At 31.0% G+C, this 19023-nt stretch overlaps 1 protein-coding gene across 4 annotated transcripts in view; it reads left to right on the plus strand.

The window, feature by feature from the left end:
- Positions 1 to 19023, plus strand: part of Gfrl (Glial cell line-derived neurotrophic family receptor-like) — a 286917-nt gene that overhangs the window by 115505 nt on the left and 152389 nt on the right. For all 4 annotated transcript variants that reach the window (XM_070308329.1, XM_070308330.1, XM_070308331.1 and 1 more), the window contains exon 2: positions 11752 to 11874. In XM_070308329.1, coding sequence (XP_070164430.1) covers positions 11752 to 11874 — 123 coding nt within the window. The remainder of the gene's footprint in view (positions 1 to 11751; positions 11875 to 19023) is intronic.

The following is a 19023-nucleotide window of genomic DNA, read 5'->3' on the forward strand; positions in this document are numbered from 1 at the left end:
GATATAATGATACTTAATGAACTTCTTCTGCACAAGCTATACCAAGGGAAAAATGATACGATTTTTAAGCAACTTCGCAACGACATTATCTATGCGCGTTGTAAACCTACCCTTTAGTCACAAACAACCATCGCGGACGAACGTCGTATTTTGTAGCATAATCTGGATTTATAACGGAAAAAACACCCGCTTTTATCGAGTGCTCGCGGCCTTCGTCGAAATTAAACGAGCGTTTCGCACCCGTCTGATTCCCTTTTGGCTATTTCATTGTGTACATAGTCGCTTCGTGTGGATGTATTTTATCGGTGATGGAACATTTTAATCGCTTTCGCAGTTTGAAAGACTCGTAGAATCCTATCGAAATTCTGTTTTGAAAGAATCGCTCGGATTTACGATTTATAGTATTGATAAGAATTTATTCTTCGATGTTTGTTACAATATTATTTATCTTATCTATTAAATATTATATATAGAATTCTAATATAAACATTTATTTTTTTACATATAAATTTAAAAAAATATATATATACTATTAAAAATAGTGGAAAACAAATATATAAAATAATTAATTTGTATTGCTTTTATCGTCGAACACACCGTGTGGAAGCCCATTTGCAGCGTGTTGTCTATATCTCAATAGGCGCTCCTTATGAATCTCTTTCTCTCTTTCAATAAAATAGAGAGATATTTTTATATATCCGCTATGTTGTACTTTGCTATTTTAATATATATAGCATAGATTTGAATTATATTAAATGGTGGAGTTAAAATATTTTTGATTACTTTTTTAGATGTAAATTATAATTTTCAATTAGAAACATATAAAAATTAAATATCTTTAATTAGTTAAGTTGTAAAAATGTATATAAATCATGAATTTTTGACTTTTAATTCAGCGCAAATATAATTTTTAAGAGAATGATATATTTAGTGTGATCATAAAGCAAGGGACGACACTGTATAATTTGCGTATTCGGCATCACCGATATTCATTGTACACTTCGCTATTTTAATTTAAAAGGACGCGTGTTTCGTGACGCGGACACTCATGGGTTAATCGCGTACGAACGGCCGAACTGCACCGAGAAAATCCCTGGCAAATCCCGAACGAGTGCAACTCGTGCATCGCGCGGCAATTCTCGCGCAAGCTGCAGGTAGCGCGAGGACGATTGTTCGCGCCGTTGCACGTCCCGAAAACGATAACATCTCATGATCTGTCGGACGGATGAACAGAACGTGGGGCGCGCAAATTCCGCATTGCGTCGAGCCGATAATTGAAAATCAGTGTCCCATATATCGATTCGCCGGATTGTCGAATCTCTAAACGTATACGTCCCTTTACCTGTGCTTCGTTATTCGCGAACCCGTTCAACTTTCCCATGAAAATGTTTAATGCACACGTTTTATTATTTTCGTTAATATGTCAAATAGCAAAATTATATATCATACCATATCCTGATGACAAAAAGATGGGAAAAAAGAGAAATTTTAAATAAAAATTCTATTGCAGAAATTTTCAAAAAATATATATCTGTAATTTTTGTTCATACAATATTATTTATTCGATGCACAGACCATCATTGAAGAATGCTCATATGTCAAATGAAAAACTTATTGTTATAGATTGGAAGAAGTGTCAGACGTGTCTATTATTTCAATACGAAAACATAATCTTGCGCACAAATTTGTGGTATTTTAAGTATCTTTAGCGAATCTAAAAAAAATATATTCTAAATGTTTTCGATTTATTTTCTTTTATATATTTCTTCTTGAAAATAATTTTTTTTAAAAGAATTTTAGGATATAAAATAATATTATACAGGGTATTCCCAATTTTTAAATGGCAAAATTTCAGGAGCGTGTAGGGGATCGAAAAGCTAAGACAGAAAGTCCTTTAGAGGTTTGCTCGTTTTTGCTCCATTTTGGAGAAAATCACAAAAAAAGAAACGAAACAAGTTTCATTTTTTTACTTATTTATTTGCATTTTATTTATGTTAACATCTATTTAATGCAGATATTGTTCAAAATGTTGCCCTCTCGCAGCAATGCGAGCATTACATCTAGCACTGACCTCATTAATCGCAGCTAGACATTGTTCTACCGATATTTGGTGCACCGCATCTATGATTCGGTCTCTTAATTGCTCTCTTAAATTGACATCGTAAAGGATAACATCAAGTGTTTACATATGTAAGGAATCTTGAAGCAGAAAGTTTATTCGGTGCCAGTCGACTCAAGAGAGCAACTGACAATGAGAGATTGAATTTTTGCGATTTTCTCTAAAATGAACCAAAAACGAACAAACATCTAAAGGACTTGTTGTCGATATACGCTCTTAAAGTTTTGTCATTTAAATTGGGGACACCCTGTATATAATATAGCTTACTATATAATTAAGCTAAAAAACAGATCATCTCTCATTTCAACACTAAAATCATATTTAAATATTAAATTTAAAAATTTGTAGATTTTAAACAGTTAATGCTTAAAGATAAAATTTTATTGTTTAGAAATAATTTAAGTATACAAATATTTAAAAAAATTTTGAAAGATCCACGAGTAATAGAAAATATAGCGACGATCCGTTTCGTGTTAAATTCACCGGTCCATTTTTGCTCATTTTCGCCGTATGCGTTGTCGAGGAAAGTAATTTTTCGTGTTGTAATCGGTATAATCCTCAGTCAGCTGGCCGAATATGAATACTAAGAGGATTTTCCGGATTTCGTGGATGCAATGTGCGACAGCGAAGGGGACGCCTAACAAATTATGCAACACGCGGTCGGCTGCGTGATAACGAGCGGTTGAAAAATCGGACTCTTCATGCGCAAGATAAAACAGGCTGCTCGTTCCACGATAAAACGCGTTTCACGATAAAACGGCTATCCCCTCGAATTAACGCGCGGTTATAGGTTTGAAATTTTGCTTATACGCATCTGCTCGATATTGCCGTTGTCATGACACAGTTGTCAATTGATTTTTATTTATGAAGAAAAAAACCATGGAAAATATTTTTTTCTTCATAAAAATTAGATATATTTATATGTAAAAATGTACTTTTTCTGTTAATGTCTCATAATAGTTGTACGTCAAAAAATAGAGAAATACGTTAGAAAATAGTGTATTTAGAAAGAGAATGCAATATTTAAAAAAAAAAATATATATATATAGGGGAAAGTAGGATAAAATCGGGTATCTTTTTGGATTTGTCTTCCTATAAAAAAATCTGAGAGTATAAAAGATTTTGCCGACCGTTAGTAGTCTTTAGTGAACCTTAAACTATGAGAAAATAATGCTAATTGCTGGGAAAAAAAATTTTTGGTTATCAAGAATAACAAGATTTTGTGAGGAGAAGTCAAAGTATCCGATTTTGTCCATTTAAAAATATGCAAAAAATCGTGTAATTACCAAATTATCAATTTTTATAGAGATGATAGACTCTCTGGATAGAAGACAATTATCTAATTTTATCATAAATAATCTGTCACTTAAAATTTTACTGAAACGATAGTCACGTTGTGGATTGAGGTGCGCTGTTTATGACAATATTTTTATTTCGCAAGCGCATTACCTAAATAAACTTTAATCCGCGGTGATAATAATGATTAATACATAATTGCTCCTTGCCGACGTAGATGAGGGGACGTAAAATGGGTCGAGCAATATTGACCGTCTTAAGCGCGATCCACGAATAGAAAGGGTTAAAGGAAGAAGAGTGAAGTGGGAAGGCAGAAACGAGACGGAAGTAACTGCTCGGACGGAAGTTCCAATTACCGACTGGATCTATATTTAATAAGACGGAGAGTTATACTTTCTGCCTGAGCACGGTCGGTCGCGACGCGCAGTTCGAGCGCGAAAGTTTCGTCGGAATTATCCTTCACTCCGCCGGCGCCGGTCCCGCTATCGTCTGAGATAATTAAATATATCCGCGCACGGAAAATGCTCAAATGGATTTTCTCGTCTGGACGAGGGCCGCGATAAGGATTTTCCTGTTCAGAAACAGCGCTGCCGGGGAAAGTTTTCTTTCTTTCGATGTCTCTCTTGCTTTTCTCGTTATATCATTGAAGCTTTCTTTTCGCTTTGTTGATGATCTTGTCATGCTAAAGCGGGTCTCGAGTTATACTAGTCATGACGTTGCAAAGCTTACAGGAAGTGTAATAATTTCAACAAAATTACGAACTGCTCATATTCTGATATCCAGAAAAAACTTAAGCTTATTTTTATTTTTAAGAAAGTCTTCAAAAAAAACAAATCGTTAAATTTATCATAATTATATCTGGATATCTTAGTAACAGCCTTTGACATAATTTAGAAATTTTATTATTCGTTTTATTGTCTCACATTTCAATATTTTTGAGGTTTTTGTGTTATTTTATTATGCAAAATATTAGTATTAAAGCGCACACACACAAAAATTAACAATATTACTAGAAACTAAAATAGAAACTTAATAGAAACTAAAATTTTTATCAACAGTAATATTGTTAATTCTATGTAAGATTTATGATATAGAAAAACGTTTTTACAAGTCGATAATATATAATATTTATTTAAATTTTTATTTTACACATTTTACGATTCTTAATATAGAAAATTGTATAATAATTTCTACTCGAAATCTCGGTGCAGATTCATACGGAAAATAACTTTTTATTAGTACCGTCGCGGCACATCTGTGCGTTGCGCAGCTGCTTGCAGCGGCATACAATAAATCGAGAAACGTTGCAGCATACGCGTATACATAAGCATATCTATTTCTAGAAAACAGTATCGTGGCGCAAATCGCCATTTTATTGTCTTCCGAGGTGTGATACACGACAAGAATCTCGTTTAAAATTGTTGCCTTATAGATCTCTCGAGAGAAGCGCCATTAAATTTCATTTTTTCTTTTATTTCAATCGAGTTAGCCCCGCGCGAACTTCCACTCGACAAAGTTAGTCGCAAACGAAAGACTGTAATTATTATGCCGCATATAGCGCGATTCTTGGCTCGCGACACTGCGACATCGACGTCCCGAAGGAACCAATTTAATTTGCGAAAACCGACAAGCTTTAATAGAGAAAAGATTACCCCTGCGTTCTTATCTTTAATACAAGAACACAAATTTAATAAAATTTTCTTCTGCGTTCTGTCAACATAAATCTTTTTACTATTGTATTTTTATAACTTTTGTTTGTTTGAAATTTGCTTATAAAGTTATGATACAATTTTCGCTAATTATATAAAGGTTTAAATTATATAAAAGTCTTGTTAAGTCAATAGTATTAATTTTCATTGAAACAATCAACACATTATATGAATGTCCAGATATATATAAGATTTCTATGATAATTTATTTTAGCAATTCTTATAAATATCTGGACATAAAAATATTGTATATTTGTGATTGAAAATTGCAATTGTAATATTGAAATATATTTAAAATTTGCGAAACTTTCTCTCTCTCTTTAAAGCATATGTTGTATATAAGATAATTAAACACGTAACGATTTTGTATATATTTGACTAATTAAAGCGTGAAGCTATTGAATTGCAATTGAAATTAAAAATATAAAGCAGTTGAATGAAAAAGATCGCTTTGAAGTATAGGACGAAAGGAATTACAAATTGCTGACTTTATAAAATATGAGAATTTGTAAATTTATATAAATACCACGATACCACTATATAATGAATCATTATTTATATTATAGAAATCTAATGATATGCGTATGTATATAAGCGTGTAGTTAATCAAGAGATAACTTAGAATGTTAAAGTTGCAACTAAGCAAGAATATATATAAGAAATTCACATGAAGTACTATGCACGATAATAATTAACTAGCAATGCTTTTGGAAAAAAAAAAAAAAAAAAAATTATCTTTATAAATATTTCTGCGCATCAAAATGCTTCGATGAAAACGAAAAGGACGAAAATAATCGAAGCAATTTTAAGCACTGAGAGATTTCACGGCAAGCGAAAAAAATCAGCTGGAAAACGAATAAATTAAAAACGGAATTGTGTTGCACCAACTGGTGAAAATTGAAGTCGACATTTTTCGACCGTCGCTCATTCTTTAATCAATGAATTCCCTATTGGATTTCTCCCCCTCAGAATTTTATTTGTGATCACGGCTCTCGACAAGTTCAATTATCTGTTTTAAATATTAAATGCTATAAATGATTTTTTTTTTTGTATTGCTCAGAAAGGAATTTTAATAAATTTACAATTTTCTATGTGATTTATAAATAAACAAATAATTGATATTTAGACATTTTTGAATAATACTTTTTTAAATTAATGCATATCTCAGTAGATTTGTATGTATACATCTTTAGTTCATTTATATTCAATGATCTGAGATATGATTAATAATATCTTTCTCTCTTTGTCTCTCTCCCTCTCTCTCTCTCTCTTTTCTCGTTGTTCTCAAATTAAATCGAATTAAAAAATAACGAGAAAGATTTATATGTATAATATATTCAATATAACAGGCATGTTTTTTTTTGAAATATCTACAATTAGAAAAAGGCGTGTAATTTTGAATATAATATATTAATTTATGTTTTTCATTTTTTTTTTTTTAATTTGAGAGAGAGAGAGAGAGAAGCTTTTACAGCTTTTTTAGAATTCGTAAAGTATCTTGGTTTTTTTTTTAGATTTGGAATAGAGAGTTTTCTGTGGTTTAGTTTGCTTTTTCTTTATAAAATCATCCAATCATGACATATAATTTTAATTTGCTCCGTTCTAGATTTAATATCTTTAATATCTTTCAAAATAATAATACACCAGACACCAAAACTCGTTTGATTCTCATGCGCATTAAATGTTTTATTTTCTAATTTGTATCTTTGTATTGTGTATTTATAATAAAGTTTTCTTGGATACGTCTTGATACAAATGCCACCTCCATACATGATTTAACAGCGATATATCTAATAATGCTGACATGATGGAAGGGCGCTGAGTACGAAGGTAGTAGCGTAATTTGTAATCACACGCTACGCATTATGATTTACATTGCGATAAACTTGCGTGCGCTTGCCTTGCCCAGAAACATCGTGACGTACTCGAATATCAATATATAATTGTGACTGATGGCGGCCTGATTTTCACAACGGGTCCTGCGAATCGACCAGATGTACAATATTGTTCGCTTATCTTGATTCTTCGAACACGCGCATGATAAATATCGTCGGATTATTCGGCGGAGATGGGTCAACGCGTTTCAGAAAGAGGATACAATAGATTGTATACAACAGTGGACACATTTTTTATATATTTCTTCCCTAATTGTTTATTTCTCTGTTTAATAGCAAAGATATTGCCTAAGGAAATATTCTTATTTAAGTATACCCAAAGCATATTTATTACATAAATGTGTGTATATGAAACAGTCGTATAATACAGTTGGGCTATATAATAACTAATGTATTGTACTCACGCAACTGTACTCATGTATTGTACATGACACAAAAGTATATAATTTTACTCTATTTATTTATTACAAAAGAAAATAGTTTTGTGTTACAATTAATTTCAGTACAACTGTCATTTTAAAATACTTTATAAAACTGTTAAAAAAGCGACGTTAAAAAGATGATTTTCATGATTTTCATGATTGAAAATGCTTTTAGCGGAGGGCTTGAGCGCTCCCAGATTACTCTCGCAGAAATTTTTTTATCTTACATACTCTTTACCATGAATTACCGGATATAGAAGTTCCAATTTTCACACAAACACCTGTATATATTATGGTATTGTTTGTGCTTCATCAACGCATCGTAAAAATGACGGGAAAAACGAAGAGAGAAAAAGAGAAGCGGGCGGAATAATATTTCCATTTTGCTTTATTATATGCTCTGGTCCAGAAGCCTCTCTCCTTACCGCCATTTGTTGCCTTTCTTCCGTGGAATAATTATTCTTCCTTGCAGCGCGCAGCTTTTTTCCCCCTCTAAACCTTTTTGTGGCGTCTCGGCCGCGGTTTTATAATCGCTCGTTGTTTTAGGCGAATGAAAGTTCTCTCTCTCTCTCTCTCTCTCTCTCTCTCTCTCTCTCTCTCTCTCTCTGTTACTCTCTCTCTCTCTCTCTCGCGCTCTTTTTCTTTCTTTCTTTCTATGTATACCTTCTTTTATTCTCTTCTCTGCCACTCTTCTTTTTCTTCTGCACTCTTTCGCGGAGGCACTTTCTCGCTTAACGACGGCGGGAAGAAAAATAAGTAGTACTACTCGTTTTTAATGCAGGACATAAAGCGCTGTGCATCTTGAGAAGAAGCGTGCACGCGAAATCCATTCGTTAAATTGAATTTTAAAGGAACGTTCGGTTTAAAAACCGATTTGTAACCGGAATAGATGAAGTTTGAAAAAATTGATGAGTACTGAGATATGTGCGAGGATACAGGATATTATTGTTAAGGATATTGCATGTATTTGTTAAAATTCGTGTTTCTTTAATGAGAATGATTTTTATAGTAAAAGTGAAAATTTAGTAGACAAGATTGGATTCTTTTTTTTTTTTTTTTTATTTCACTGATGCAAGAATTGAAGTTTTTGATAATCAGCAATTAGAATTTCCTCATTAATTAAGAATTAATATTTAATCTTTTTTAAAACTATAGTATAATATTGTTATATATGTATATATACTTCAAATATTATATATACAAAAGATTCGACATTTTTATGACTATGATCCTAAATAATAAATTTGCATATATGTAACCGATTTAGAGAATTGCAATTATTATATAAACTAAATAATGTCCTCATCTTCCAGCGACACGAAATACCGGAAGTATGTTGCCTATTCTAGTTTAACAATCCATCCGTTGTTCGTTCCTCTCTCATTATAGCAGTGAATTGCTGCAACGAGATTTTTCGCGATGAGAGAAAAACAGACGATGAGAGAATATATATAGAGGGATGGAGAAAATGGGGTAAAACAGATATGGAAGAGAGCGAGAAAGATACGGCAAAAATCGAACGCGCGGATTTTTACGAGTCTCTCACGAAAAGGAAGTCGATAAAAGAGGAGTGCACGGTTCTTTCTTCTGCCTGTACAGTAATTAATTACGAAACGTTCGCGATGGAGAAGGGGTGAACGAGCAGGGTGTTGCAGGGAAAAGGACCCTTGGCGGGTACAAGCGACTATAAAAAATTCTGTATATAGGAAACGCAGTCGCCCCGTGACCGTACTCGAGCGTATATTGGCTCGGGCACCACATTGTGACAGCAGGATTTTTCCGATCATCCTGTATGAATAAGGGGCAGAATTTATAGCAGCGGTAGTTAACTGGTATATATATATATATTATATTATATAGCGGCGATATATTAATACGTTCGCGAATATAAGCGAGAAGGTAATGTTAATATGGTTGATCAAAGCGACGTTTTTTTAATCAACCATTTAGGCAAACGACAAAATGTCCGAGTATAAAATAATATAACATTTATACAAACAAATGCACATATATTATGTATGCATATTTTATTGACATTACTGAATCAATTATAATCAAATATTGGGAATTTTAGGGAACATAATTTCAAAGACGGAAATTTAATTATACGCTCGGAAATATTCGTGCATTTGCGATTTACGATGCGGTACAATCCCGCGAGAAATGGGAAACTTTGACAATCGTCGGAGCTATTTTGAAAGAGCCCAGATCACAATGTCGTATTTCTCCTCGCGTTTGGCGCCGAAATAGACGTATTTCTGCAATCGCGAGGGTCGAATGCAGTCTTTGACAGCGGCCATTTCCGAAAGTGCTCCTACATCTTTGAGAATTTCGTCCAAAGAGAGAAAGAGAAATGAAAGGGGAGATTCGTATTTCCGTTACGCTATTGCGCGATGCATCAAACGCGAAACAAATTTGTGCGCGCACGGAGGGGCACATTGTGATATCATAAGGTATCATAAGCGATGCTCGTGACCCTCTTCTGCTCCGACAACGCCGCTTTCATTCGTTCATCTCGCAGGATGTAATCCGACTGCCAACGACATTTCCGGTATACAGTAATACGAAAAGACATCTCCACGGTGGCAACTCAATTCTCGATACTGTTTACTAGGACAATACAGGTATTCGGAGAAATAGAATGAAATATTATTTGACATTCGATATATTGCTTTCTCATAAATAAGAAATATCTTTTTTAGAAAAAAGTAATCATCCTTTCATAAGATAATTTATTTCAATATTTTATTTATGTAATAAAAATTATTATTTATTAATGATTTATTTAGTTTTCTATTTTTTAATAATTTTCATTTGAAAAGAATTCTACGCTTTTGTATATGTAACAAGAGAGAGAGAGAGAGAGAGAGAGATCTTTATTTTCTATATAAATATATTTTATGAATTTTACTACATATGAATATATATTTCCACACATAATAAAAATTCTAATGAAAAAACGATCCTATGGTAAAGGACTCGCGATTGTTTATATAAATTGAATTATACAGAATTATAAGAATTAGGTAAAATAAATCACGGAAAGATAACTATCATGTATTGACGAAATCGAAGAGTCACATTGCACTATTTTATACACATGCACATCTGATCACATCGTTTGATTAACTGAAAAGTTCGTTTAATGCAGCTTTATCGATGCATTAACGGCAACGCAATTTGCATTTTTGTGGCTGCAAAAAATTGCATAGTATATAAATGATAAAGTAGGACGCACATAATTGTCTGCTTGCAAATCTTTATACGTTCAAATGAAGAAGTGAGAATTGGAAAATTTTCAGAAATATATGGATAAATATGAGAATTTCAAAATTTATAAAACTCTTTTAACGAGAATTCTTTAATTTTACGATCGTACAATTTTTGCAGAAGCTCTAAAATTTGATCAATATTAAAACAAGCGACATTTTTGAACTTTATTCTCTCTCATATCTGCAATTTTAAAAAATTAGTTTTAAAAATATTCTATAGAATGTATATATCTAACATAAGTCAATAAATTTTAAAATTATATGCTAATCTACATTTTTAATTCAAAATTTTTTGATATCTATATATTTTTTCCAGACATATATCTTAATATAAATAGTTTTTATATTTCTGATTCATAAAGCATGTTGGAGCTCTCCACATATCAAGATTCTGTAAAATCATGAATTGTCGATTGCATTTTTTTTCGAAAAAATTATAAATTTTAGATAAAACTATTTAATTATTTCGTTAACTTTATTGTTGTATCAAAGCTAACTAGATTTTTCGATGCTTTAGAAAAAAATTTTTCTCCCAAATGCGTTTATCCTTATCAAAAAGTATTCTATTCGGACATGACATTTTATTCGCGTTGATTTACGACGAGTCGGTACAGACGCGTGCGTCCATTTTATTCGCGCTCTTTTATTCTCGTTCAAACTATCCGTGCGCGCCTAATGAAATATAATTTGTCGTCGTCGGAGAGTTTCACGTCGGCCGGTTATAAATAACGAAAACGTTTTATCGCGCCGGGGATATTAAATCACTGCGTATACTTTCGCATCTCCACCCTTGCCACGCCGCGGCATCGTCCTTCGAACGGTTTTGTCACGCGATAATTTGCCGTAATAACGACGAATTTCCCGAATTTTTCGGCGCTGGCAAACTGATCTCAATGAAATTCCCCTTTCCTTTTCTTCTTTCCCGACCGTAATGTCGGGTTTTAATCTTGCCCGTCGCGCTGCAACGCGAGAAAAATGTTGAAAGCGCATTCTTTATGCGCGTATTGGCTTTTTAATATCGCGTCTATCTTGTTTCAGGATTGAACATCAAGGTGCCGATGGCCATACTGAATTGTCTCTACGCCCGTCAATTGTGCTACGAAGACTCATCGTGTAGCGCTATTTTGGAGATTATACCGAGAGTCTGTGGTCCGGAATTAGGTAAGTGAGCCAGATTTTTTTTTTTTTATCAGCATAATTTGGAATAATTAATTAATTACCATTGCGTTAATAATTAATTATTAATTACACATTTATGCCTCATTTATACCTCAATATTAATCATGCGTGGTTAATCTGGATTTTCAATATTGGGTTAAATCCGAATTAATGATAGCCGGATCAATGGTAATTGAGGCAGTTGGTGTTATATGATATTATCTAACAGTACAGTTGATAGGTCAGAGACATGTATAATTTGAATTTCTATATATTGAACTTTAATTCAGATAAAATCAAATTGAATTTCATATCTAAATTCTCTGATTTATATACAGCTTTCATGTGCTCTAAAATAATCTTTATATTCATTATTGGAAGTAATCGAAATGAGACAATCAAAAATTGAAGCATTATTTGCGTATATTTATATTCATACAATGCATCTTGCGTCATTTCATCATTAGCAACAATTTATGTCATACATATCGATATAAATTGATGAATCAAAAAATTTAAGAGGAAAAATAAAAGGATGCAATCGAAATGCAAGCTAGTTTTGTCTTGGAAAATAGAAACTAATTTGCTCTCTGTGCGCCAGTATTGTCTTCTTTTAATTTTTATTTATATTGTATATATATTTATATAATCCATTATTTTTATGATCCGAGTAAACACAGTTTCGATATTTGTTAAGAAAATAACAGCCCAATCTGTTATTATTAGAAAATTTGAGCGAGAGTTTTAACACATGTACTTAGAGTCTCGCACAATACATTATTTATGTCTGATTTTGTAATAATCATTGTTTTAAATAGTACATCTCATCTGATCTGTGTGCAATAAAAGGTGTCCCACAAGCGCGACGGCATCACATTTGAAATTTCGCAATGTCGAGACACCGTACCGCATTTCCATGAAATTTGCATGCGGTTCTCGAAATCTCGAGAAATTTCTTATGGAAACGATGATGACATTATTATCTGAATTTTGATTTCTGTGTGAAAATTTCATAAATCTTCTGAAACCATCTTGCTAGAATTTATTATAGATTAGCGTTAATCTGATTTATGAATATTCAATGATATTTAATGATATTTTGATAATATTTATATAATATAAATTTGAATCTTTCCATACACACGTACATACATATCATAATATCTAAATTCTTGCACTCCTAATATATTTCATTAAGTTGAAAAATTCTGTTTTTAAATTTCTCGATACTATCTATAGAATTTACAACGCCATTTTTCTTCGGAATGATTATGAATCATAATGGATGCCTTGAACAGTAGCTCCGTATTGGACATTGATAAATAAAAGACGTATCCTCGTTGCACACTGTTCTTGATACAGGAGTAAAAGCTTCGGTAGGTTTTCCGAGCTAAAAGCTTCCCGAAAGCAATGCCATTTGTTTTACTTTCGCTTTGGCGATTACATGATAGATTATTCACGTAACTCGCCGGTATCAGAAAGGAGCGCGAAAGCCGCGGCATAAATCACAATGGACGATGTCTTTGTTTTAAAAAGTCACGTGCGCGGCTACGTCGAACGAAATAAAATATACATATAACGGCATGCATGCGTGTGCCCATTGACTTCGCTGGACCTGCTTTTTAACGCGACACGCGTCATTTTGCATTTTGCACGTCGACGACAGCAAGAGCTCCGGACGCGTTTTTTGCGAGGCGACAACCGCATTTCGTTTGCGATTAAAAGATAGATGAAGAAAAGTGACAACACGAAGCTTTATTACACAATATTATTTACATATTAAGATGTAATAAAAACTAATGAAAAGTTAACTTTTGAAGTTTTAAAAGATTTAGTAATTTGATCTTATCTAATAATTTTTAATCGAAACTCATACCGATTTGTTAAAATAATTTTAAATTGTCTCGTTTTTATCAATAAAAACTTGATCTTAAAATTTGCAAGATTTAGCGATACCATTTAAATTACACTAATTCTGTCGTACATAGGGACTACTATTTTTTCGATTATAGAAATTCCTCTCTTTCTCTTTTTTTCTTTTAGCGTGTATTATTTTATTAAAATTATTTTAATTATAAATTCCGCGTATATATTTGTGTAGATAAAAAATTAATAATAAATAAGAATAAAACTTTGAAGATTTTCTCTTGATGACGTGTATTAAGTTTTCTTTCGCTGGCAACGTGACAATTAGATGCGATAGGCACCTGATGATGGTGAGATTTATCGGCGTCGTGGATAATTTAACAGTTCGCGCTACGATCGTTCGTAACGTGATTTCCATTCGGAGGCGACGAAGGAAAAAGATACGACTGAGAACGGGAGGGGACAACGAAGATGGGAAGAACGAGGTCGTCGACCGTATCCTCTCGAGTCGACCTCGTTTTCCCTCTCTCGTTACGGTTGCGTCGGGGATGATGGAGAACTCAACTCTACACTCTTCTATCTCGTCATTGAATCAATCGCTCGCGCAAGGACAATTATTTCGGAAAAAAAAAAAGCTTAAATAAGTCGACTGCGGAGATTTAAAAATGTTTGACACGATGCGATTATCGAGAACGCAGTGACAATTATTTCTATATCAAATAATTGTTCTTTGTTTTTATTACATGCTAACTAGGAAAATGAAAGGCGAAAAGCGGAAACGCTTATTATATGTCCGTGGAAAGAGTTCTGCTATGAGGAATTCATGCAATTAAACTACATCAACGTGAAATGCGACGAATTACGCTCGCTTTTTTTCGATAATTATATAATATAATTATACGCATGCGTAATTATATTATATGCGTAAATTAATTAAACAGAAATGAATAATTGAATGCTAATTTGGTCAGATATTAATAAATTTCAAAATTTTCAGTACTCTATTCGTCATATATGCACGCACGCATTAAAGAATCAAAATAAAATATTTTTAAATTATATTATATATTGTTGAAAAAACAGTAAGATGTTTTATAATTTATTTGAATATTTTAAAATACTTTGCTATCTTCTTTTAATGTGTATATTTATCGAAAGATTTATCCGTTTTAATACACGAAATCATGGTTTTATATATAAGTTAATAAAAATATTGTCAAACTCATTTCTCCCCTTGAATATTGCGAGTATCCGGTAACTAATAACTGCAAAAACCTCAATATCATGCTCGAAGAATTTGATAATAAATAGATTTTGCAATTGAATTATCAACCGAAAAATAATTTATTGATCATCATGGAATCGCGATAATAGATCCGCGCGCGTAATTTGCTATCGGATTGTCGTATTATTTTGCCTAATAGTAACGGTATTATCGAAAGATTTCGAAAGATATATTGAAATAAATTCGAACTTTACTGAGAAATCTATTTGGATCCATACATAGGACCGATCTTCTACATATTTAAATTATTATAATTAAACACACACACACACACTCTCTCTCTCTCTCTTTCTCTCTCTGTCTCTAAATATATATATGTATATATATACAGGCATATATATCTTTGCTAATGAATCTTTTAAGATATTTTAAAAGTAATTTTTATGCACATTTATATAATTTTGCATACTAAAATTTCATTACAATGATCATTCCAAAATATGGATTAGCTTGAGAAATAAATAACATTTTTGACTTTATAAAATATAGCAAGTTTGATCATACGTTCTTCTTCTTTTTCGCCTCGTTCTTGTTGATAAATTTTATATCCGAAACTTTATATATGTTTCTGGTAATAAATTTAATCTTTACGAGATCTAATTTATTTGTCTCTATACTTTGGGATATTTATCAATTTTATCACAGATATTAAAACAAGTTTTTTGATTCGCATTTTAAAAAGGTACATGTTATTCTTATCCTTCAAATGGATTTTTATCAAGATTGAAAATTATCTACTTCTCTTTTCATTTTTAGATCTATAATATGAGATAATATTGGATATCACATTACTATGCACGTCATTAATCGTTATTTCTTTTTTTTTTAAGTTTTTGTTAATTATAAAGTTAAATACGTCCAATAATTCTGAAAAATAAGAGGGGGAGAGAAAAATGAGAAAGAGAGAGAGTGTGTTTGTTAAATCGAATTAATTTGACGTATAATTTTTGATATTAATAATATTGCTAATATTGTTGTATGTAAATTAACTATAACACATCAATAAACTATAATTAATACAACGAGATAAATGTTATAGTCCGTGCAATCAAATTTTCGATTAATCCCACTTACTAATGATGAAAACTATTTATGTACGAATTACAACGAATTATGATATCACGGCTATTTAAATATGCGTGCGAGAAATCTTCATTCTTTGCATAATATTATATTTTTATTCGCGGAATTATGTTTAACTTAATATATATATATATTGCGCTTCTTTTCTTGTCAATATTACACACATCTATAATAAAAGATTATGTATAATGATTAACAACAATACGTAAGTGTTCATGAAATTAATTCTTTATTATGTTAATTCTCAAAATGACAAGACTCCATATTTTTTTCTCTTGGGAAAACTTTTCTTTTTATTTAAAAAAAAAAAGAATCTATTAAAAATGAATTTGATCAAAACTAAAATATGGTCATTTTGAGAAAAAATTATTTATTGCATTATATGGTACATCGCATATTTTGAGAACGTAAAGCATAATCCGATTTCAAATTATATAATATTACAATGTTATTATTATATCGCAGTGGAGATATGTAAATTAATAGTTTGCATAATAGAAACATAATTATAACAAATAGAACTTCATATTGTTATTAATTGAATAAAATATTTATTATATCATATTTATTACATCAATATGTAAACTTCTAAAACCTTAGTAAATAATTTAATAGTTTTTAGTAAAAAGTTTCTCCGAATATTTGTAACTCACGAACTATTATCCACTCTTTAAAAAGACATGTTAAATCGATATTAGCATGAAAAGCTAATATTTAATCGTCGACTTAACATTGAATCTTCACATTTTTATTCAATAACTTTTTTATTAAACACCAGAAGAATTAGATGATATTTATAAAATTTGAAATAAAATTTTCCGAATTTATCAACGATTCTTTGACATGAAAACACAAGCTCTAAATTTATAAATATTTAAAAAATAAATAATATAGAAAAACTAATATTTAACAAATATATTAATTTAGAATTTCTATTATATTGCCATTATATATGATCTTTCGGTAAATTTTCGTGTAATTTACCAAAAAAAAAAAAAAAAAAGGAAAATATTATATATATAAATTATAGTATTATTAACACAATTATAATTCCAATTAATTAATATACAATTGTAATTAGAGTACAATTTACAATTAATGATATTAACAGTATGAAAAAGATATATCCAATATACCCAATAATGCAGATAATTTGATACTGACAGCATTTACATCCAAAAGTTCAATATTACATAAATTGACATACCAATATAATAAATATATACAATATATACAAGTTTTTAATCTATAAAATAAAATGTAACATATATGTATTAAATTTTGTTACTTAACAAATACTAATTTTATTTACATAATAAATATAAATGGAATCCTTGATTTATTAAAAAAGACGTAGCATGTATATTTTTAAAATGTTATAATTAAGTTTAATTTTCCTACAGTTTAATTTTTAATTTAAATTATAGAAAATATAATAATTTTTAATTTTAATTGATCCTAATAATCCTAGCCCCTACTTTGCTGGCTAAGTCAGCGGAAATTCGCGGTTATCGAAATTTGGGGGAGAAATTTGTCCCAACCGCGTGCCCTACTCGCGTGCCCTAATAAAATGCACCGTGTGTTGCTTCCGTTGGACCAGTTGGACCTACCTTCCGTTGATCTTGACCATATTCATTCTGGCTACATCTAGCCAGAGATGTAGTTTCGACCTTAATCAAGGGGCAACGAAGGAGAGAAATTCCTTCCGTTACCGGCTAATCATTATCGTCGGTGCATGGGCGTAATTTTACGCTCTTTTATGGTCGTGAGATATTACGATCGTTTGTCATGCATCGTTTCGATATAATTTTACTTTAATTTATATAATGCCAAATTATCAATCAAAATTAATTGATTGATTTCTTATAATAATATCAAAATTAATTGATTGCATTCTTATATAATAATATAATATTATTTATAATAATATATAATTTATATTAAAAAAAATTAACATTTACTTTAAATAAAATTAAATAAAACATATACTTTAATATATCAATAATTTGGCTTTATATCAATTAAAGCAAAGCTTTTTAATTGATATGATAATATAGATGAATGGGCTGTACAAAATTAGTATAAAATCGGCGCAATATGAGAATAAATTATAATTATTTCATATAATTAATAAGATTACTAGCGCCTTCTTCATAAAATAAATTAAATAAAATTTATCAATTGAAAAAAAATTTTACATTATTTTCGAATTTTTTGCTTTAATTTATACTTTAAATTAGATCTGTAATATGTTTCAATATATATTAAAGAATCTATTAAAAGTTATTTGATTTAATCTATTCTAGCCCATCCATTTTGAGGCAACGGATCTATTTACAATCTATAATCTACAATCTACAGTTGCATCTACAATATCTACAGATCCGTTAACTCGAAATAAAATAAAATTCATCACTCACCGGCACTGATGCGCAACAGCGGAGTTGTTGGTCTTGAGGCTACGTTATCTGTAATATACAAATATAAAGTCCAAATTATAACAACGTTCAAAATATAATTAATATTTCGTGCAAAATATTTTATATCCGATGCGAACAATACTAAGAAGCTCTATATAAATATAGATCAAATTTTATAAATTATAATGAGATTTTTTTTTCACATGGAAACCTTTATAGGATTTATACAAAAGTATTTCTTTCTAATTTTTTCTTTTGTTTAATTCATTCAAATAATGAGATCGAATTAATACGCGTACGCGATTTTTAACAACCGATATAAAAATAATAAATACTCACCCTAGGGTTGCTCCGCCGGTGCAGGATGCCTTTCCTAGGCCTTCTCCTTCTCCCAGGATGTAAGGGTCGCTACGTTGTTCTGTAACATGCAAATAGAAGATCGAAATTATAGCAGCGCTCAAAATAATTAATATTTAAAAAAAATTTATTATACGCATT

This window comes from Polyergus mexicanus, unplaced genomic scaffold (assembly GCF_030449975.1).
Source record: "Polyergus mexicanus isolate NDT 795.1 unplaced genomic scaffold, iyPolMexi1.0 SCAF_15, whole genome shotgun sequence".
NCBI lineage: Eukaryota > Metazoa > Arthropoda > Insecta > Hymenoptera > Formicidae > Polyergus > Polyergus mexicanus.